The following is a 24,261-nucleotide window of genomic DNA, read 5'->3' as shown; positions in this document are numbered from 1 at the left end:
GCTATCTGTGGAGCATTTCTTAAGAGGAAAAAATTATAGGAGCTGTTGAAGGATGGACTTGCACATATTTTTTCAAAGCAATAAGCTTCTCAGCTGTTGTTTCGGTTTTTATTGTAGCTTAGTTTTTCCTATTACTTAGCATGGAATATATGTCCTTTTGAGGTCTCCCTCTTTATGTGAGGGCTGCAGATTGCTGTCTATTCTTTTCCAGCACCCTTGTATGGCAATAACTGCTAGCTCTGTGGTATCATATTTTCTCATTGAAAAACCACCCAAAATGTTTGACAGAGCTGTCTTGGCTGCACAGTAAAGTCCAGTGTAAAGCAGGAAAACATGATGTAAAAAAAATTGTAAAACACGGACAGCTGCCAGCTCCAGAGCTGCATGGTGGGTCAAGAATAGGTGACTAGAAGAAACCCTTCACTAATTTTATTTATTTATTTATCTATCTATTTATCTATCTATCTATCTATCTATCTATCTATCTATCTATCTATCTATTTATTTATTAGTCTAGTGCTTTTTGACTTTACTTTGCATTTCCCATCCCCAGTTGCAGTGGAGCAGCTATCAGTTCTGCCATTATCCCTCCTCCAGTCAGAGCTGGGAGAAAGACCTCTTGTCTTGTTACTTCCTGCCTACAAAAACACAGGCAGCACTGGCTTTGCCTGCACATGGAGGTGAGCTTCACCAGCCTGGAGGAACTTATGGGTCAGACCAGATGGGGAACACTGACCTAATTAGGCTTCCACCTCCAAACTGCGCATGTTCAGGTGTTTGTAACAGCAATTTTGGCTCCTTGCAGAAGTTAGCAGGAAAGATGGGCTGATAAGTGAGTAATGAAAAGCCTGATGAGAGGCAAAAGCAATCTCCTGAGGGAACTGGAAGCAAATTCTGAAGTGAGATGAGGAAACTTTGCCAGGCCGGTGGATTTTGAAGCTGGATTTTGGTTATGTTAAGTGGGTCAAACATAAAGCCTATAAAACCCAGCTATACAGTCAAGTACTGGAAGTCTCATTGCCTGATGTGGCAGTGCTGCTTCACACCATTAACAATTGTAATAATTCATATAATTTAATGAATGTAGAAGTCCATAGGATGACGTTCACCATCCCATTCCAGCAAGGATGGTGGAAATGGTAACAACCTGAGTGTGCTTCTGCTTTCTCTGCTCCTACACCAGCCTCAGTATCTTCATCACCACTTCTTGCCACAGGCTCACTTGGAAAACTTCAGTTTAATGCAATATAATGACATTCCTAAAACTGGCCAAGCCAGTTTCTCCAAGTGCTCTCAGTGGAAAACCATAGCCTGTTGTCTCTACATACCAACCTTCTGCCTCACTGTCACTCCATGCTTTTCCTTACGTGTCTGTCAAAGCTACAAATGGCCTGTGAGCATTTTGTTAAGGTGGTTTCTGTGTTGTCTAAGACATAATAAGGTAACAAAAAAAAATCCCATAATCTATGTTGTGCTCATAACTATCTAGAACTATATATGTATAACTATATACCGAGGTACCTCTATATGTAATTTAAAATAGATAAACAGGTATAGGCACATTTCCTATCAGCTCATCTACTCTTTGAACACAGCCAGCGAGTAAGGCAAGTTTTAAGATACAGACAAGCTTCCACATTAGACCTTAGGTAATTCTGCTCCACATGGACCTAGCACTGAATTCAGATAGCGAGCTACTCAAAGTGCATATATCCAGTTACTTGTAACTGCACTGACAGCATCTTCACCTGTAATGAATTACTAGATGTAAAACTAGATGAAAAAATAGATATAAAATTACACTACTAGATGTAAAATTTGGGGCAAAGATGATAACATGGGTTTTTTCCCTCCATTAAAAAGTATAAACACACAAAGATCATACTTACGAATTAAGGCAATAAAATGCATTTACTTTGTGTCATACTTTAGTTATATGATATATTTACTGAAGAAATAGGGTGAATAGAAGCTAAACTGAATTTCTTAATTTGGAAAAGATTCTATTAGGAAAATGAAAAAAAAAAGTACCAGTAGCAACAATCTTTCCAAACTTTGCTGAAAGCAACAGAAAAGGAATTAGAGATTATGACTTAATCTCATGTATGAGTATCACATATACACCACTTCAACTTTTGTATGCAAAAAAATGCTATCATAAAATCCAGTATGAACATAAAAGGAAGACAAGTTAGTAGTTAAAAAAAACTCCAAAAAACAACCCCAAAAACGTGAAATGGTTGGTAATACATTGGCCTATAGAAGAGTGTCACCCACGCAAGGCATTTTTATGCTTGGCAAATGGATTCTTAGCAGGTGTAATCATTAATTACTATTAATTCTGAGATATACTGGCAGAATATGTTCCAAGATTGTATTTATGTATAGTTTCTAAAGCGTTGATAAATCATTAATATAGGGTATAGACATGACTACTATGTTTGGCAGATATTAGTAAATGCAGTATTTGCAGCATATTGGTGCCTGCAGTATTGCAGGCTGTTGGTGATAATTATAATCCAATCTGTTGGACATTAACAGCCTTGGTGCAACAAAGCACTTACCAAAGCAAGACTTAACCACACATATGAAAATGAAATTTTAATAGAAAACAAAATTTAAGACAAAACAAAAAATGACCCAACCTAATGACCAATCCAAAGGCCACTAAGGAAGAGGGTACCTCTAGTCATCATCTGAGCAGTGATATGGAGGAGCTGGGACAACATAGCAGAGAAAGCAGCGATGAGATCAAGCTTGGGAGGTTTTTCCCTCATCACTGCACTCCCTGGCTCTGCATCTCTCTTGACACTGTTATATTACTCTTGGCTCCAAAGCAGATGTGCTTTATGTCCGTTTGGGATTATCTGTGTCATACCACATAGCGGATGCATTTCAAATGGCAGCTCAAAAATCCAGCACTCGTGCTTTAAGGATACACTGACTTTTTTTTTTTCTTTTTTATAATAATAAAATAAATAAATATCCTTACAACTTTTTCAGTATTTGTGGAATGAGCTAAAAGGAAGGTTTCACTTTCCATGAAAAGATTGTTTTCCTATGTTCTTGTTAGGTCATTGAAATAAAGATTTTATCTAATTTCCTAATGAAAGGATCCTACAGGATGATACGAGTCCAATTTCACCATTCAGGAGGAGAGGATACAGTAACCTTACACGCTGCTTTTTTTCTGGGATTATTTTTGCCCTGTTGCCTTCCTGAGGTCAGCAAGGGACAGCCATGAAGACAGCAGTAAAGGCATAGGCCTATGAAAATAACTTCTCACTCAGCAGAGCTGGCAACGAGATTATTCAAGTGGGATAGGATGAAGTATCCTACAAAACACACCTAAACCCCAAACTGCAAGACTTTTCCATCCTCTACACACAGTCTTTGATTATTGCAGTGATGACTGATCCTTCTTTTTTATTTAAAAAAAAAAAATGACTGAACTGTTCAACTTGTACCTAAAAATGTTTTTGAAAATATATACAGTATCACTTAGGTTTGTAGGTGAACAAAGCTAATAAAAATAGTCTTTTAATGTACTAAATGGCTAAATCCATACAAGTCACACACAAAAATCACATTCTTGGCAGAAAGCTATAACTATGATCCTGGGGTATATTTATTTTTTTTTATTATTTTTGCTTTGTTTGTATTGGCACTGTGCAAGGAGAAATTTCCAGGCAAGTAAGTTAGACCTCACTTAGTGTTAAGTACTGCATTATTTTCTTCCAGCTTGGCATTTTAGCTATTACAAATCATTTTTACAAACTAAGCCAAGCCATGTTAGCAAAGTGACTAAACAGTTTGTGCTAATGCTCTTTGCCAATGGAAAGCAGGATGGCAATCTGAAGCAATCCAAAAAGAGATGTTTCCAGGAAGAGGAGGATCTTTATTTAGATTATGCTGAAAATCATTCATCCCACAGCTCCTTCTACTCCTTACTGTTACAGGGATTTAATGAACTAGTAGCACTAAATTTGGCTTCCATTTAGAAAACACAACCCATTCGAAAACTGAAGTACTTGCAGCAATACAGATTAAAGAGATTGGTAGTAATGTGGTTCAATAAACTAAGCACAAACCTGAAATAGAGGAGCCATTAAATTTGCTTCCTATATTAGCAAGTATGCTGGCCCTACACAAGTAATTTATCTTCCTGTGGCTTTTATTCCAGCCATCTATAAAACAGATATGATAATATCCCTCTCACAAAGGTATTCCAAAGATTGACAGGCTGGTAGTTCATGCTGCTGCAGAGCAGACTTGACTATTTACAGGCCAGATACTCTAAAAAAAAGAAAAGATAGCAATAAAAAAATAAAATAGTGTCAGTTTTTCATGTATTATATCAATGTATCCTATTGTGATAATTTGCACAAGCAGAAAATGACTACTTGTGAGTGCTCTGAAATATCTTTACAATACATGAACTTAAAATTTAGATAGCATTAGTGAAAATACTGCACTCTCAAGTTTATTTTCTGTATTTTCAAATTTCTCTAAGTTTGTCCAAATACACCAGATAAGATCTGTGTTTTTTCTACAAATATATTTTCTGAGAGTCAAAACCATGAAATTTTTGGTTACTTTAAAAATTTCTGAAATCCTCTAAGGGCTTCTCTAAAGATACTTTCTCAGTTGGTTTTCATGTGTCCTAGAGGAAAGTAGGACAGTTACATTGTTTTTCAAGGGACTGGGATAATAATTTTAAAAAAAAAAAAAAATCCCAACATGTGGCTAGATCTTGGATAAATTACTTTTTAGACTATTTCTACACTGATTATTGAGAAAAACTTCAAGTGGTCCAGGAATCTCACCATTCCATGGTAGCCCACATGAAGGACACACTAGACCCTACTTACTTGCTCAGCAAAGCCCTTCTGGAAATGTGGATACAAATGTTTTGTTTCTCCTCCTGAAACTACATATTTCTTTGGGAAAAATTAGGGAAAAAATGAAAAGAAGATTCTAAGATAAGCAAAGAAATACAGGAATGGGTGCTAGCAGACTTTCTGTTCTCAAGATGTGATGTCTAGATACCATTTTTTATGCAGAAGGGGACAAAGATGCAGGTACAAAAGGTCAGGGTTGTCTTTGGGACTAAATCTCAGTAGAGTTTCAAGGACAGGATTGGATTCCTGGCATGAGAAGAAGGGAAGAAGCTTCACTGCTTGTTGCACAACACTCCACAGTGATGGTCCTTTGTGTGGTTTCACAACAGAGAAACAGTCTTTATTCCTCCCTAACCAGCTCAAAGGTACCTAGTGAAGCTGAGGTTTATTTCAACTTATTCCCATTGTCCCTCATTCTCACACCATGCAATACTCTGAAAAGCTCCATGCACTGTCAATTGAGATTTTTATGGCCAAATAGTTAAATATTTAACCTGCTCACCTTCTTGATGACCTCCTCTTAGGTCTCTGGCTACAAAATCTTGTTGCCTGCCTGTCATGCTGGCCTGTTGTCTAATTGCCTGCTTGTACTGCATGTCCTGGGTGTCCATTTCTTGTCTCACACCCAAGTTTATAGACACGTTTGGGCACAGGACACCTTTTTGTTCTCTGCTTGTAGAGTATTCAACACAATGAAAGTCTGGCCCATTCATGAACTCCAGAGCACTACAATTAATAATGTTAGGCATTAGCATTTAATGGCAGGCAAGGACCCAGCTAAAGCAGGTGGTTCAAACCTGAGCTTGTTTCTCAAGACTTTAGCAGAGGTTCATCAGCAAAAAAGAGATTATAATAAGGAAAGGAAAAAGAACTCTTTATCATTAAAGGGCATCCTGAAAATAACCAGTTCCTAAGATGACTATTAATTATTTTCACTTTTTTGTCAGTTGTTTTTTCTTGGGTTTTTTTTTTAGAACATAAAGACATTTCTATTTAATACAACATTACAGTATAAAGAGCCTAAATACTGAAATGTTAATCTATCTGAAAGTAATGAGAAAGCATGAACCTCACACGTGTCTGGTGAAACATCCTCTGGAATCACATTTCTCTCTTTACTGACCACATAAAAAGTCTTTGTAAACCAGTGTACTAATTTAGGTGCCTAAAGGTGGGGAGTGTGACTAACTCTTTTTTGTTCACTGATGAGAATAAAATTACAGAATTGAAAATAGACCTATAAGCACATATTCTTTTTATGAAGTAAAAATTTCTGTCACTTAGGTTTGCCTATTTAGCTACTAATAGGTGGTTACACAAAAGCTAGTGTGAACATGGCAAAGCTTTGCAGGAAAGCAGCAGTCTTCATGGTGAGAATCACTGTTTTCCAGACATCTTTCAGAAGTCAGGAATGAGAAAAGGATCTCTGCCTACTAAAATGCCAGTTTTCTCTTTCCTGGAACTCAAATGATTAATCCTAGAGGGTGCTGGGGCACAAGAAACACTGAACTTTCAAAATCCTCTAGTAGGTATGCAGGGTATCTGGGAATATTTCAGGATTAAGTCTTACAATTTTCAACCTGCTTCCCTGTTACACATTTTTTGAAGCACATTCACAACATTAGGAAGACTGCAGTAGATCATGTATTTTATTTACACATACTCACACACAAAGAAGATAAGATGATACCCCTCTCAAAACCTGGTCTTCTACTCACTTTCCTTTAAGAAGAAATACAAAGAACAAAGCAAAAATATGTGTGGTTCATTTTGCAGTTGAGGATCTAACATAACTTTGTCACTAAAACTTTCCATGACTCTGTTGTAACAGCAAAACAACACATCTGAAGATTTAAACAAATAATAGCCTGACAGTATGAGTTGATTTTGTGCTTTTTTTTTAATCCAATTGACCTTTGTCAAGGCAAAGGCAAAAAAGCAACACTTGACATTTTGCTCAAAATAAAGAAAACACAATTTATCAATTTTCATCCAACTGTGGTTAGCTCCAGCTTCACAGTTGCTCAACTCCTTCCAGACAGAAATGATTTGCAGTCCTCACATGCACTAGAAAGTTTCCTGAGAGAGTTGCTACTAAGTGGTTATATTGAGTTTTCTTATTTAACTGTTGACATGTTCCCCTTTTGAGAAAAGCATCTATCACAAAAAAATCAGTACAAAAAGAAAACATTGGCAATATTACACTTAAAAATTTTCAAACAAACTGACTTTGGAATGAGTGTATGACAGTACATTAAAGTTCCTTAAATTGCTGGTCCTTGTGTTAATAGAAGGAAATACTGGAAGTCTCAAAGAATTTGGTGATAGGAGATCATAGCCACACTCTGTGTTTCTGAGCAGGTTAGACGTTGAACCATTTGTTCATACAATTCACAGCTGGAAGAGCACTGTGCTAGTAGATAGAGTCAAAGTGAATGTAATTTTGAACATGATGCTCAATGCCTTCTTTATGCCCTGACGCCACCTTGTCTCCTGAGCATAACTGAGGTGTGGGAACTCAATAAGTTGTTCTGAGTTAGGGTTAATGCTGAAAAATGACTGAAGTCTCTAAAAAAAAGGCTGTTGAGAGACAGGATATATTATTGGGGGTTGGACTGGATGATCTTTAAAGGTCCCTTCCAACCCAAACCATTCTATGATTCTAGGACTTTGTGTGCAACACAACACTAGTGTGATTATACAGCTCCTAGATTAAGGCCAGTATCCACACAGAAAACAGGTGATTGCTGACGTGTGAAATTCTCTCAGGCTTCTGAAATAAGATTTTCAAAGTTCCAATACTTTTTTTTTTTTTTTTCCCCCTACTCCTATAATCTACAGGATTCATCTTCTGGACCAATGGGCTCAGACATGTCCACGGGATCCCAAGTAATGCATCACCAGTACCTTTCATGACAGTATTCATTCAGTTGTTGGCTACAAAATTAGCATCACGTTTGTTTCTTTCAAGCCTGTATCATACTGGTGATTTGCATTTGTTCTGAGATACAGCAATACACCCATCTCGGTTTGTACTTCTCACTTATATATAACATCAATTTATAGCAGAAATTCTTTCACTATTAGTATCTTAGTGCATAATTCCACACTTGGTGTTGCCAGATCTCATATAATTGCTATTAAGTCATTCCACAGACTAAAAATCATTCATTTCATTGTGTAGAATGCATCAGTCCTCTGAACCACCAATAACCCCTAAAGTTGTGTAATCAAAAAGCTATATTAGCATTTTTTCTCCCATGTTCTTAATGAAAATGCAAGTTAAGATTAGTATTGAGATGTGATACTACTATTTTTTTTTATTTTCTCCATTTTATTTTTACTATATTTTTCCCTTAATAACTGTCAGATGTTTCCCAGCTTTATTTATAGGATTCTTTGCTTACTCTATTACAAAATGCTTTTGAGTAAAAAGCAAACTGTATATATATATATATAGATATGAAAAAGTAATTGTTTCTCTTGGCAAACTACCTCCCCTTTAGTCTTAATATGACCTGTTAGGGCTCACAACAACACTTCTTTTGAAGAAAGCACTTCTAAAAAGAAACTACTGCAGTTTCTTTTAGGTTAACTCTGTCCTAGTTTGGACAACTTTTAATCCATTATTTCCTGGGCTGGCAAAACCATTATCAATTGCACTTGGAGAACTGCTCTGTCCTCACTGGAGAATAAACATTTGCAGTTTATCTGCATGTAAATTAATACAATATATTTTTTTATTTTGAAGTACTATGAGAAAAAGCTGCAAAGGATTGGTCTCAGTGATGTTTTCAAGATTATTTAAACTCTATCTTGCCCACAATCCAGGAGAATTTCACTAGGTGATAAAACTGATTGATTTTTTTTATTTTTTTTTTTAAACTTTGGAATTCCTGTTCAACTGACACTGGCTGCTGTATGCAATAACCTTTTTACTCCCACGACAGAAGCTCCTTCCTGCATTATTCTGTAAGGACCATATGCTTAAATAATTGGATTTTCTTTTTTCCAGTCTTGTATACATTTCTAATAACCCTTCCTGTTCTCGTCTCCTAACCAACTGTGGAGTAATTACTGGAGGTAACTAAAAATCAGAAAATGGCTGTGTCCACACACTAAGGGAAAGGTATAATGTCAAAGAAGATCCCAGGGGGAAAATACAGCTGGCATGTGAAGAATCTTCTCCAAGGCTGCCTCCCTACCAGGTCTGCTGCTTATCAAGGAAAAAAACAAGAGATGGGAGACAAGGAAGGCTTGCCTTCCAGCTCTTGTCTCCATCACAGCATGGTACAAGGCTTGATGTGCTGTCTACGAGGAACCCAGGGTTGATCATCGATGGAGGGAATTAGGGAAGACATCATCATGGACCAGTCAGGGACAACTCCATGGCAGACTCTGACCCCTGGGACCAGCTGACAGGCTGAGCCTCTCTTCCCCCACATTGGGACACCTTTGGGTAAGACTAAGACAGACTCAGCCAAGATCTTCCTCTTAGAAAGAAACTTAGAAATCTCTAGAGAATTATTCTACCAACTTAGCACTTTCTAGTAACTTTTGGATGTTACTAAAAGTAACATCTTTTAGCAATTAATAACACTTTTAGTAACTTGTAACCTTAATGCTTGTATATACTTCTGCAGACAGTAGTTTATCACCAGCAATCCATACGAATCCGTATTAATCCTGTTGCTCTATTAACCCCTGTTTAAAATGTATTATATGTCAAGAATAAAATAATATACAAAGAGGGATCTTACATTGCATATAGTACTTCAGAAAAAAAAAGTTAATTAAATCAGTCATTACTGACTTCCTTTTATTTCGGTGTTATTTCAGAATGAAATCTTAGCTTATCATGGTCTCTGCTAAAATTACATATCATGAATAAGCTGAGTAATAATGAAACTAAGGGAGATAAAAACAGTAATACCCTTCACTCTTTCTACAGTAGTTGCTTGGAGGCCACTGAAGCTGTATATAAAATAAGAGATTTTTTTTTTTTTAACATGAGGTTTACAAGCCCCCAAACAAGGCCTCATCTGTATTTATAACAAAGAAAAGGAGAAAACATCCTTCTCATGCTGTTGAAACATCAGGCTTGTGAAATATAGAGGGTTCTTCTGCAGGAAATGTGTGGGTGGAGGAAAAGGGAACAGTTCTTTTCCTAGAGGTTATTAAAACTTTACATGTATTTATTTCTCTGAAATGTTCAGATTAGCCTTCATATCGTAATGATATTCAAAATGAAGCTATGTATGCATAGAGACCACTCTGCTGAAACATGAGAAACTGAATCCAGTGCTCTAAAGTCATTCCTAAAGATGGCTAATATTTTACCTAAACTTTCCTGTCTACATAATTTCCAAGTCTTTGGGCTTTATCATTAGTTCTGTGATATTTGGTGCTTTTATATAAACTCATCACCTCAGGACCATGTGGCCAGTGTTGTTATCTATCTATCACAACGAATGGGTTGAGAATAGAACTTCCCACGCATCACATCATAGAATCACAGGAAAACTGTCTGGATGGGACCTCTGAAGGTCATTCAGTCCACTCAGAGGGTCAGTCCATTGATCAGGTCAGCATGGCTTCGTCTAGCTGAGTCTTAACATCATACAGCAATGGAGATCCCAACTCTCTCTGGACAATTATACCAGTCCTGTACTTCCTCCTAATGAACTATTTTTCCTAATGTCCAATCCGAAAACGTCCTACGCCACAGTTCTGAGGCCATGTGCCCTTGTTGTTATCAACTGGCACTAACAAGAGAGTAAAGGGGAAGAGGATGACATCATCATCTTTTTAATTACCTTTCAAATATTTGCATGTTGCTATTACATTTTCCATTAGTGCCCTGCTCACCTGATTAAAAAAGCCAAGTTCCCTCAGCCACTCTTTACAGGACATGTTCTCCAGGCTTCCAACCACTATGGTAGCCCTCCCTGGGACCTTCACCAGTTTCTCCACACACCTCATGAACTGGAGACTCCAAAACTGGATAGAGTATTCCAAGTGTGGCTTCACTGTCTTTGAGTAGACAAGCATGATAACTCAATCCATTGGCCAAATTCCTCCTGCTGCAGCTTGGTATGTGCTTAGCCTTATTTTGAAGAGGAGTTCCACTTCCCCTACTTACTGTTAGCTGCAAGTTTCCTGAAGTTATACTCTGCCTTTCTAAAATTTGACAGTAATGTTATCCTTTTCCTTGCCATCACACTTATCCTCAGTCACGATGACTTTTTTCACAAGTAAGCTCACAATTACGTGGCAATCTCTTTCAACACTTCTGGATGAATCTCTTTCAGCCCCATGGATATGGGCAATACAGTTTTCCTAAGTGGTCTTTAGCCTGTTACTCCTCTGCTGTTTGCCACCTCTCTCCTTCTCAAACCCTGCCAGTGAGTGCAGCAGGCTTTGCTGGTGAAAATCAGTGAAGGATAAAAAAAAAAAAAAGGCACCAAGTACTTCAGACAATTATAAAGAAACTCATTATTTTCAAGATTTAGAAGCCACACTCTATAAACTTCTGAATCCTATGATCATTAATTAATGGTCTTAAAATAATAGTACAGAATTTAGAAGTCTGGATTTAAAGGCAAAATACAGATTGTCTCTACATTACGATTATACTGGGATATTTATGTTAGCTGCGTTACTGAAAAAACGCCATTTATGGTGACACCAATTGATCAGCAGCAATGTAAAATGAAGAGATAGGTGATCTGTTACAGATACCAAATCAAGATGGTTGCTATTTTATTCTCCACAAGAAGAAAGGTCAACTCTTATTGACAGAGCTGGAAGATCCCAAGTCCTTTTCAGTGGATATACTTCCACTGACTATACCAGTACATCTTATAGTTACATTTCTTACTTCTTGTGTCCTACGTAATTCTTACTATTACTAATGCCTTCCTTGGAGAATGGTTAAAACTTATTTGTCATATTCTACATCAAAAACTGATTAAGTGTTTTGAGGTTTTCCCTGAAATGTATTTCTAATGTAAGTTCTTCAAGAGCTGATGAAGTAGCTTCACAAACGCTGGAACCCCTAAAATGTTATTTCAGTACATTCTTTCACTCTATACCTTTTGCCATTTTATTATGCCTTATTCTATACACTTTCATCATCATAAACACAGCTCTGGAGACAAGCTACTATCTTCTGACATCAATTTTTCCTATATATTTAGGAGATATTTGTTCCAATCTAACAATGCTTTCTTTGTTAACCTGACACTGCACACTTTTTTCTCTGTTTTGTCTTCAGCTATAGACTGACTTTGGGTCCATTACATAAGAACTTGAATAGGTAAAGGGAATATTTTACCATAATTTCATAAGTTATTACAGTAATCAGGTATTAAAGTATGCTTAGAACGGTAACTAGGAACACAGAGAACTCTTCTTTAAGAAGGAAGTAATATACATAGAGAAAGGGATATAAAATTGAATACTGCATTATCTTGACTTAAGGAAAAATCAAATCGCTCAGATGGCTTCATAAATTTGCATGGTTGGTATAATGCATAAACAATGATACTGCCCAACCAGGTTTACACCTCAAAAGTTTAGCTGCTGGTGTCAAAAAGTGCCAAGTCTCAAAAAGTTACAATCTTTAGTTGCTTTTTATGTTGTTTTTTTTTTTTTTTAAATAAATGCACACACTGAACAAACTTTTAAAGTTTTTTTAGTTTATAAAAAATAACTTATTTTTCTACTCCTTTGTTGTTTACTTATTAAAGAAGTGAACTGTACTGAGTATACTATTTTCTCTTATTCCAGGTATAGTATGCCCAGAAGAGAATCCAAGCCCCTAGAAACAACATAGGAAACTATTTTATTTCACAGATGTCAAAATGCAATGCTTGCTTTAGATATGTATTTGTTTCTAGGGTAGTGTATGAATTCTGTGAGCTGTGTTTAATTGTGTTTGATTTATGCACTGAGCTGACAGAAGAGAGTTCAGTATTGCTTGTACTATTTCTACTTGAACAAGTTTATGTGCTTTTCTTGATATTCCACTTGTAGATCACCTTATCCCGGCAATACTACGATGAACTCATTGTCTTTTGTTGGGTTTATCTGCAGTGTAGAATATTTTTTTGCAAAATCTTTAGGCAGCCTTTTGCAGCCCACCATGTTTACTCGCATCTCATGTCTGTCTAGAACTTGATTTGGTTTGGTTTTGTGTGGCTTAGAGCATCAGAACTGCTGTACAGGATCATCTAGTCCATCTCTGACTCATGAGGAGGAGATGCTTCAGGAAGATGCCATAAGAAACAGGAAGTGAACCTATTTATAGTGCTGGCCTGCTTAGTGTCCCCTGACTATGTACCACAGTTAAATAGTTATGTTCTAGGAAAAAACATATTTTTCATCTGCAACTAGTGTTGGCATGAGTTTTATAAACTATATACTTTTGTTTATTTTCTTTACTATACTAATATAAACTTACAAAACCATATTATGTTTGTTCCCTTCTTGCTTTCTCAAGATGCTGTATTTTTTTGTCTTTTTTTTCCCCTTCTCAAGTTGTGGCATACCGATTTCTCCTGCTACATTTATTTTCTGTTGTTCCGTAAACAGGGTATTCCCCTTTATCTATGTATGTATGTACTTATTTAATTATTTTTGTCATAATATCTACTAGTTTTTTCTGATCTTTTCTCTTCTTTGTTACCTGAGTTAGCTCTTGCTCCCATTCTGGTTTGCCTCTGCTATTTTAATTAATGAAGTTTGGTAAATCACGTCTACTCCAGCCAATGTCAGGTTTGGCTGTGCAACTGCTCACTCATTTTCTGTATGTCCATATTTCTTGTTAAAAGTACCATGGACTTTTCAAACATTTGTACCTGAACTCCTGAATCTTCTCTTACTGCAGTCCACTACAAATAAGTTTCATTTCAAAATTGTCTTATTAGGCCAGCCAGCCATTTTGCCCACTTTGGAAAACCACCAGTCAACTCTTACTGGCAGATTTGTCCTACTAAAAGATCTCGGTAAAATATATTTTACATGTAACACTGTTGGTCCTTATGTGGCCATGAGTCATCCTGGTGTGCTCAAACACAAACATTTTACTCGTATCTGCATCAGCCAAAACAACCACACCGGATCTTTTTGAATACTGTGGTTAATAATGGGATACCTCCCAGTTTTTATTTACTTTTCTCCTGATTTAAAATTGCTGAAAATTCAAGTTTTGATACTGTTGATGGGTAACATTTCAGCATTTCATAAGAGCAAGGTTTTGATTCAAAATTACTTATTCAAAAATGTTTACTGCTGGGGCTAGGGAGTGCTGGGGCTCAGCACAGGAAACTATGACAGGGGTAGCTCAGGGGTATCTAATAACTTGTAGTTTTCAGTGTAGACACACCCTAAATTATAAGATAGAGTGTTGGGGTGTGCAGAACAGTTTGCTGAAAATAATACAGCCAAAGAATAAACAAGATTATACTGAGAAAGTTGTCTGTGGGGAAGAGCCTGAGAACGGGTCTGAAGCCTCAACCCAACCCTTCTGCAAACAATGGGAAGAGATCCACCCACCGCCCTGCACTTTGGATCCATTGAACGGCAAATACGCTGCTGATGACATTAGCTATACAAACCAGAAACACCCCCTTAATCACATGAAAAACATGGTGATTGTTTATACAAGTACAGTGTGTGCAAAACGGCTTGTGAAATCCTAACCTTTAGAGAGAAGCACACAAGACAACAGCTTATTCTTTCACTCCTGACCCCAGCAAATATCTCGTGAACACCTCCACAAAAGGCAATCCTATGTAAAGAAAAGAGGTAAATGTTCCTCTTGGTTTTGCAAGTCAAAAGATGAGGAACCGAGGCATTTCATTTGAGAGCACGGAGTATATTTCTGCAACACAGATGCTGGCCGGGTAGGATAATCAGGAGCATACTGCTGACGAACTCAATACATCAGATATTCTAAACACGCTCCTTATCCTTTTCCTTTCATGCTTTTCTAAATTTATTTTTTAAATCAGCTATTGTCCCCCCATATGGCACTTTGCTTGTTTATTTGTGAAGTTACAAGGAAAGGACTAGACTTCTCATCCAAGCGCTACAATAGCTCGTACTATAAACTCATCATCTCTGATGGGAACCATTTCCCATAGGAAGTGCTCAGAAACAATTTGTCTGTAGTAGATGATTTTTCTTACCATCAAGTGCATTTCCTAGGAAATACATATCACAAGGCTAAGCAACTAAATTGGGTAACACACAGTGTCCTTCCAGTCTCCTGAGCTGAGTTCATTTGGATACCCAACACATTGGGTGGGTATCCTAAACTATTGCATGTTCTTGTTCCTGTTGGGAAAGAGCTCTTAATGAACACTGAATTGCATTCCAGCTGAAACAGGGCACGTTTTTTAACACAAATACCCACCAATAAGCAGTAAAACAACCTTTTATTGCAGAAAAATGGCCTCGTTTTAACAATCATTACCAATTCTAAGAGCTCATAAAGACCTAACACATGGAATGAAATGCCAATAGTGTGCAATAAAAGACAGCTAGTTCCTCTTGAAATTGTTATTAAAATGTGTTCTCCACTGTTAAGTCCCATTTTCCTCTCCCATTCCCAAATAGCCAGGCTGAGATGAAAGCTTCAAAGGACACTGGAGATTGTCATCCATGTCATGGACAAACCTGGCTCTGCAGAGCCTGGAGGCCAGGAGGACCACTCAGAATAGACCATGTGCTCCCTAAAACCAGCCCCTCTCTGGTGGGAGCATGGTCTGCAAAAGCCTTGTAAACCTATACCTGCTTACAGCAAAACCTTCATTTATGCAGTATTTATTATTTGTAACATGTAATTTTCTTCTACACAGACAGCTTGCATACTGACATTTTCTGTAATTAAGAAAATCTGATGAAAAACATAAATTAAGGAAATCCTCAGACTCTTCACCTTGCTCCTTCCCTGTTTATCATTTCATGCTGCATGTCTGGTCACCTGAATCACACGTTAGGTTTTCTGTTTCCTGATTAGATAAATGGTAACTTTCAAACAAGAGAACAATATATGTGGGGCAGTTATTTAAAATGTGGGGGTGTTGGGTGTTCCAGGAAATGGTTTTAAAATTTGTTTTATTGTAGAGATTTACAAAACACTGAAGACAATCACCTATTAAAACAAACAAACAAATATAAAAACTGTAGTGCTGTGAAAGACCTACTCTATTTTTTTTACAGTTCCCAGGGTAAGCACAACTAAAAAGCTATCTTTTATTTTTAAATGTTTGGTAACTTTATACTTTAAAAAGTAATTTCTAATATTTAATAATAAAACGTAGTGGATACTGTTTTATTACATTTTATGTCTGAAAACTCCATCAAAGGATAAAAAATGTTTTAAAAACATGAAGTGTGAAGTTCTTGAGCTCCTCATAGCTGGAAGGAAAAGTTTTTAATAACTACTGTTTGACTTGCACATTTTAATTTAAAATATTAACCAGGAAGAGATTACACATTTGTATTTTTTGCATCTGCTTTCAATACTGGCACATTTATTTTATATCTGACTTTAGGGCTAGAAATAACAAAAATAAGATTTCTCCTTTTGATGTGGAAGATCAATATTGATGTAATTTGAATAGAAATGTGCCTGCTCTGGAAATGCTGAAGTATCTCCTGAAGGCCAGTTGACATCTACAGTTATTGCCCAGATACTATGATCCATCATTAGGCCAAGAAGCCAAATGAACTGATCCCAATACAAAAGAGATGATATCTATTGGTGAAACAGTTACTCGTGTTGGTAGAGAGTTAAAAGAAGAATTATGTGCAGAAGGGCAATGTGGGCAGTCCGGCATCACCATGGATTTGAAACTATGGCTGTGCTCCACGCACAGCATCACACAGAAGTGATAATAACATCAAGCAAGCCAGCTACTGGAAGGTGAAGCTTGTAGTATTTGATTTCTTAATGTTTCATTTCCTGGCCCCTCTAAAGGATTTCAAACAAGGCTTCTGAATATATATTTCCCAGCTGTCTAATTGAGGGTGGAGATACAACTGGGGATGTGCCGCTGAAAGATGAGAAACGCATCTGCCAATAGAGGTTATTTAATCTTTGCACATGACCCAACGCTGCTGTAGGATACAGCCAACAGAAGAGTATTGCTCTTGAAAGTGGAAGTTTTTAAGTCAAGCCCTTGAGTACCAAAACAATATATACAGAAATACATATTCTTTCAATTGCAGGAATTATGGTAGAAATATTTCTGACATTGTAACATCCCAAAAGAAAGTTTCAGATGAAGCACGCAAGAGTTATGTAGTACCTATAAAGGTCTTATTGGCATTTAACTTCTTTATGGACAAGCACTGCTAAGAGACCAGTCAGCACTCAAAGAATAGCCAATAAAAGAAGAAAACAAAACAAAACAAAACAAAACAACTTCCTGAAGTTTGAAGATTTGAGAGTGCATAAATGGAAACAAAACCACATAAAGAGCATTAAATTGAACCAACTGAAAAACTTCACATAGATTGAGAAAACCAACTATTTCTGGTATCATCTCACTTTTGGCTGCATCTAAACAAGATTCTAACGTTGGAGTCATGCATCCCTAGTAGCAGTCATGACTTAAACATTATTCTAGGTATACTTTTGTATTTGTGCTTTCCATATCACCTGCTATCATACTGGACCACTAGTGCAGTAAATCTCCCACAGATCTTGTGGGCCTCATATTTTACATGACTGGCTTTCAACATCCTGTTTTATGTCTTGATCCTATTGCATGAACTGGTGCCTTGAAACTGTCAACATTCATTAAAATAATAATAATTTTATGGCTTTGAGCGTTAATATTTAATAAAGTAAATTATTCAAGTAAAATTTCAAGTTATATAAAGCAGATTAATTTAAAGTCTCCTCTGGTAATTACACCGAAGGGTCAACATGCTGGCTAAGAATGATAAATTTCACAGAGTACTCATATCCCTCTTCTCTAAATATGCACTGGCAATAATGCACTGGCAATTTTATTTTAAAGCAAATATCCATGCATATTACTATGCTCTGGCACCGTTTTACCTCCATCATAAAATCTCAATTAAATGAATTACCCTTTTCAAAAGTTTGTATTGAAGACAGATCTGTGTAACACAAACCCAGTTTGAATTCTAATAATAATTTTTTGTAGAAAGACAGTAAGGAAGGATATATGAAAATATATACATGTATCTACATGTACATGCACGCACGTCACCACATATTTATGCTCTACATCAGTGCATTAAGTTTCACTATAAAGCTGCAGTAGTTACAGCTGTAGTGCTAAAACTCCCATGGGGGTTTGCCTGTACTCTGAGATTTTGCTGGGGGAGAGGAAAGGGAAGGAATATGCTTTGGTACTACTGCCAGTTCTGCAGAGCTGTAAAAAAGCAATTTTATGTCTATGCAGTAAAAGATTACTAGAGCAAATCTACTAATGTAACCTCACAAAAAAAAAAAAAACAAAAACCATAGCTAATTTGAGCCAATACATGCCAATATATACAGAATAGTTAAATGACAATATATACTGAATAAACAAATGTATTGCAAGGAGAAAAAAGCACATTTTTTTCCTTATTTTAAAACAATAATGTCCGAGATGTACATTTTGAAAACATTTAGATTGCTGCTTAAGGAACCTCTCCCCTTCTGAATTAATTCCTAAAACAATTCTGTTTTGTGAAAATACACTTTGTTAATTAGTTTTTATTTGATGAGATATATAGATTTTTAATATAGGAAAACAATACATGGTGTCACAGATATTTCTGTTATAAAAATCTCAGAGGAATTGGCCTGCCATAGATTTGGATGTATATTTTTTAAATTTATTGTCATTTCACTGTTTTCAGATATCAGAGGTATATTCCTATCCATGATAGATACACTATCTCTATTTTGCAAACAATTCTGCAATGTGCAGTATTCTATTGAATTCTGTGTAATGCAGTACTGAGTCCAGTGGAAACACTTAAATGTGTAAAATTTTGCAAAGGGCTATTTGCATTCTTTTATAACTAACCATCAACATCTAGTCCATATTTGATTTTGTCAAGGAAAATATCTTTGCTTACCAACACATATGCTGTATGAGAAAAGCTAAGCCTCAAGGCTCACCTCTCATAATGGAAAAAATTTCAATATTATGGTTATACACTTTTAAATATTTTTTTATTAGAGTTAAGAGATACAGAAAATTGAAATAGTGTCTTTGCAAAGGCTGCAGAAATTTCAATTTTACTGGTATAATTGCCTCAGTAAGATATTACATACAGAAGCAAGCAATTTTCTTTCTCAGTGTATTAGCTATGAAATTAAATCTATGCAATTATAATGTTATTGTTTCAAAACAATGCGCCCCTTGCTTTACTATGCATTCTAAATGTTAATTTAAGAAATAAACAGAATATATAATTAACACTTCCACCATGTCATGTTTCTGGATGTTGTTCAGTTGGTGAAGCTGAAATGACAAACATGTTGTGAGTGGTGGAGATGACCCCCAGCTCTGCAAAAGGACTGAAGGCACCAGCTCTTACCTGCAGGCTGTTGAAGATGATGAAGAAAACTAACATCCAGAGGTGCCGGTAAGCCATGTGTAGTCCTCCCCACAACCAGGTCACAGAAATCAGGGCAAAGAGGTACAAGACCAAGGGGATCTCTGAAAACCACAAACACAGCATTTCAGCTGGTGTGACGCAGGAAAAAAATACTTTTTAAAGCATTACTGACTCAGGACACAGTTTTGCCATTTCTGGCCAAGCTTGGAGTTCATTCTCCAGTGATGGGCAGCCCTTCTCCTGCCTCAGTTGGGTGGGGGATCCAGGGCTTTTGGGACCCTCCCCTGGGGTCAGGAGACCAGCAGAAGGTCATGGCCAGCTGAGGGGGATGGAGGGGCTGGAGGGGCACAGCCCAGCTCAGCAAACCAGGCACGGGTGCTTTGAAGGTGGGAAGAGCAAAACACAGGGTCAGAAAATGTGCTGACCTTGGGGGAAGCCTGGGACAGCTCTTGGCAAGCTCTTGAACTTTTGGGAGGAAATGGATTTTCAAGAATTGAGGGGAAAGGGAAAAGAACAAAAGCATTATGAGTACAAAAAGCTGCTATGGCTCTGGCAATGTATAGAATTATATGAAAATTACACAAAGAGCTTATTCTCTGATTTGGTATTACTTTCTCTCCAAGCTGAACCCAAGAAGACATCTGACCCTATAAAACTTTAAGTGACAGCCTCTACTCAGTCAAAGAGCCCCTCAAAGACAGACTTTGCTCCAATTGACTTGATTCACCTTCAAAAATATGTGCAGAATCCCTCCTTAAGCACAGATATATACAGCTACATTTTACATTCCCAACTGTATTACAGCATAAAATATTTAAGGTTAAAGCTGGTAGGAAGATGCCCATGTGCACCAAGTTTACAAAAAGGAAAGCAGAAGTTGACTTTCACCCACACCCTCTCCGGTTGCTGGCAGCCAGGTATTCCACGCTGGCCCCTCATGTTGACTGTATTTGCGGTAGACTTCAAAGTCCATGTTTGCCTAGGTTTGCACAGTTTAGGGGCAGAGGTGCTCAGCCAGGCATTGCCCCTCATGCTGCATCAGCAAAGAGCAGGGATGCTAAAAACTGCAGTTTGGGAGGCATTTTGTTTAATACTCTACAAATAGTAAGTGCCTTCTGAATATAGGCAACAGCCAAAGTCAAGACTACCTTCCAGTGAGGCAGGCAGTAGTTGCTTAGGGGCTAAAACTACTGCTTTGGCAGAGAAGTTTATTTTTATAAACAAGGGAATGACTTGAAGTAAAGCATGATGTGAGCAGGTACTGTGCTCCTAAAATTTCCTCTATTAAAGCCTTATATTGCTCAATAAAACCTAGGGTGCAAACTTGGCTTTGCAGGTTGCAGAACAGCCTGGGCTGTTTGATATCAAACTACTGTTTGATGGCATGACATAACATTTAATAAAGATATGTATTTCCTTAGTGAATTATAATGAGGTACTGAGTTACACGTGAAAATTAACATCATGCTAGGGCAGTGGTAACCTAGAACTAGACACAATAAAAGGAAAATATTAAAATAAACTTAGTTCTTCAGAGCAGTTAACAAAGCCTTGATTTTTCAGCCAGAAAAAAACCCCAAACCAAACCCCCCCAAAAAACCACAAAACCAAAACAACAACAAAAAATAAAAATCAAACTACTTATTTTTACTGAAAAATAACAGAGGCCATTAGAGTATAAAGAAAATCAGACTCCCTAAGCAAAGGTGTTTGAAATCTCAGCTCTAATCATCATTAAAGTATTCCCGTTCTGCCACTTACATCTGAGGACATGATCTAAATCCTCTCCAGTTTGGTCACTTGTAAATAGTGCTATTTCTGTGCATGCAGGATTGCTAGTTTGCTCTCAGTGGATGTGAGGATGCAGTGCTGTGAGCCTCAGGCAGCTAGGGACATCTGGTAGGATTTGAGGAGGCATCATGGGTGGGTATTGGTGCCTTAGAATGGCATTAGAGTCACATACTCCATGTCCCAGGAGATCTAAAGGATCTGTGCGTGATCAGTGCACACAACACGGGACCTGTGGAAGACCTATTCCTTATGAAGAGAAAGCTGGAGGCCAGACTGGATAACCTTGGTTGTCTCAAAGGGCAATCAATGCCCATTAAACACCTGAATCACTTCTTCCATGGTGAGGTGAGGTCTGGCCAAAATTTATTAAATGTCTGAAACTCCTCAAGATTCCCTCATCCCAAACATAACACTAATAATACACGTGTATTTTTCACAGCAGCATCAGGGGGGGGAAAAAAAAATAAAGGCTATGTACCTCTGTTATTTTTCTGGGAGGAACTTGATTTTGTTAGATGAATAGAACAGAAATGCAAAACATTTCTCCCGCTGCACTCCACAGGCACTAGAATCCCTTTCACACAAAGCACCTGCCTCAAAGTCCCTTGGGCAAAATGGAAAAACTCCTTGTGGCCTCGACAGATGTAAAAACAAACTTTTCTATAACAGCTACAGATATACATGGCCAACATCAGAATGCTTTTTACAGTAATTAAAAATGCAAAGCCCTCTAAAGTACCAGGTAGTACAGCAAGAAGTAGGGTATTAAGTAGTTCTCTTTATCCTACATTGCATACATTAATGGATCCAAATACTTATTAGACATGTACTTACAAATGTGTGAACATTTTTTTGTGAAAAAAAACCACAACAAAACAGCAAAGAACTGGCAGCCTCAAAGGTTTTGAGGTTATAATAATGAAATTTACCAAAAATAAAAAAATAAAAAAACATACATCAAAAAAATGTCACTTTTTGTAAAGGTAATTCAAAAGGTAAATTCAGTAATTGTCTCTAAAGAAACTCATTAATTTATTTGTGCATGGACATTAATGGAAAGATGTAACCTTTTTGTTTAAATCTCAAAATCATGAAATAAACTTTAACTGCTTGTGGAACTCAGCTGGGGTAATGGACTGGCAACTAATGATCACTACTGAATACAATTCTAAATGCTGTACATAGTCCAAAGTGAACAAAGAAAACTGTCTCAGGAAGCTGAAAAATGGCTTAACTATTATATTACTTTGAAATATGGCTTAACTCAGGTGAGGGGCTGCAGAGAGAAGAAAGCAAATTGTGGAAGGAAAAACTGTAGTCAGTAGAACATGTCAAAAATTAACACCCTGATTTCTGCTTTTAGTGCATAAACATCACCTAAGGAAAAATACCACAGTATTAACCATAAACTAGCGCCTCTGGACCATTGAAACCATAGATCACTGAAATAGCTGTGTACATAAAGCTGAAGGAAATAGATCAATATGATATCTAGATCACATACTTTTGATGTATAATGATCTGACTATTACCTTCAAGGGCTATCTAGATCACATACTTTTGATGTATAATGACTATTACCTTCAAGGGTGTGTGAGGGGGAAATTTGATAAATTCAGTGTCATCTCACCAGAATAGAATTACCACAGGTAAAACCAGAATCAAGCTCACTGAAGCCAACAAGATCTCTATGGCATGTACCTTGAGTAATTCTGATAAAATTAATGCTACTCAGGACAAACATGTTCATTTATATATGCATTATAACAATAAAGATGGTCTGAAGGTAACTGTTTTTTGACAGATTCTGAATGTTTGTCCAGTTTATTATTTTGCTTTTATCTTTGTCAGCAACAATTGCTTCATTATTTAGTATTATAAAGGGTTAATACAGAGATGAAACTTTGGCAGCATTTAGTTTCAGCTCTTTGAATTCTCTTCACCCATTTTGATCAGACAATTTGTTGTATTTAATCAAACAAAAGCTCAGTTACTAGAACAAAAATATCAGAAAATCAGCAGCAATGTCTTTTAAGTTTGTAAAAACAGCCCTGCATAAAGGAAAAGGCTGCTAATAAATAGGCTTGAAATTAACCCAAATAGACAATCTAGTTATCTGTGGTTTCCTTCAAATGGAAAGAAAACCAACATCCCCCCTTCCAAACAAACTTAGAGGGTATTTGTGGGCAAATGAACCTTCACTGACAAGAATTTTACTCTAAAACCAAGTGCAAGCTGTCGCCTTTAGACTACTTGAGTAAACCTTAGCAGATAAAAGACCATCATGGAGCAGTCAACTCAGCATCACTGTGATGTAGGGGAGATACTGTTAAGGAGCTCTGTTGGGCATTATATATTGGCCCCAAATTGCATGCATTCAAACCATGCAATTTTTTTCAATCATTATCACAACTTTTTTTAGTACTAGGAATGGTGAAGGGGTTTATTTAAGCAACAGTCAGTCCACCCACTGCTTAAATATATATATATATATATGAATGTATGCATATATCACCGTCCTGATTATTCATGACACTCCCTGAAATATCTCCTCTTTTTCCTCACTACAAGCTTAAGAAACATTAGCAAAGTTGATGATTCAATACAGATAAATGCAGCTGATGCAGCTCTAGTTGCCGTTTTTTAGAGTTTGAAAACTTACCATAGTCCAGCTTGGTATTTGACCAGGTGAAATTACATACATTCTATTTACCAAACAACTAAATGCTCCCAATGTTTCTCACTTCTTCCTCATTGCTGAGAAAATATTATTTTCCTTACTAACTGATCTATAAAATTTATTTCTTTTCTGCAATGCTTACGTGTCTCAGGGCTGTGGTACGTTGCAATCAGTTTTTATGGGTGGTAAAACTGTAGTTATACTACAGTATGGGAGTCCTTAGTGTAAACACATTATTTTGTCCAGTGACTTACACAAAAATGATGCTGGTGAGAATTTCATAGAATC

The 24,261-nt window shown here is 36.9% G+C and overlaps 1 protein-coding gene across 1 annotated transcript in view; it reads right to left on the bottom strand.

Annotated features, from left to right (window-relative positions):
* The window catches only part of LOC104525612 (adhesion G-protein coupled receptor V1-like), a gene marked incomplete at both ends in the record, with an annotated part of 48,864 nt that overhangs the window by 12,809 nt on the left and 11,794 nt on the right, over nucleotides 1–24,261 (bottom strand). The window contains one exon of the mRNA XM_010168819.1: nucleotides 19,482–19,603. Coding sequence (XP_010167121.1) covers nucleotides 19,482–19,603 — 122 coding nt within the window. The remainder of the gene's footprint in view (nucleotides 1–19,481; nucleotides 19,604–24,261) is intronic.

The sequence above is a fragment of the Antrostomus carolinensis genome, unplaced genomic scaffold (genome assembly GCF_000700745.2).
Source record: "Antrostomus carolinensis isolate BGI_N321 unplaced genomic scaffold, ASM70074v2 scaffold1525, whole genome shotgun sequence".
NCBI lineage: Eukaryota > Metazoa > Chordata > Aves > Caprimulgiformes > Caprimulgidae > Antrostomus > Antrostomus carolinensis.
Note: the sequence above shows the minus strand (reverse complement) of the source record. Positions and strands in the feature narration are given on the sequence as shown.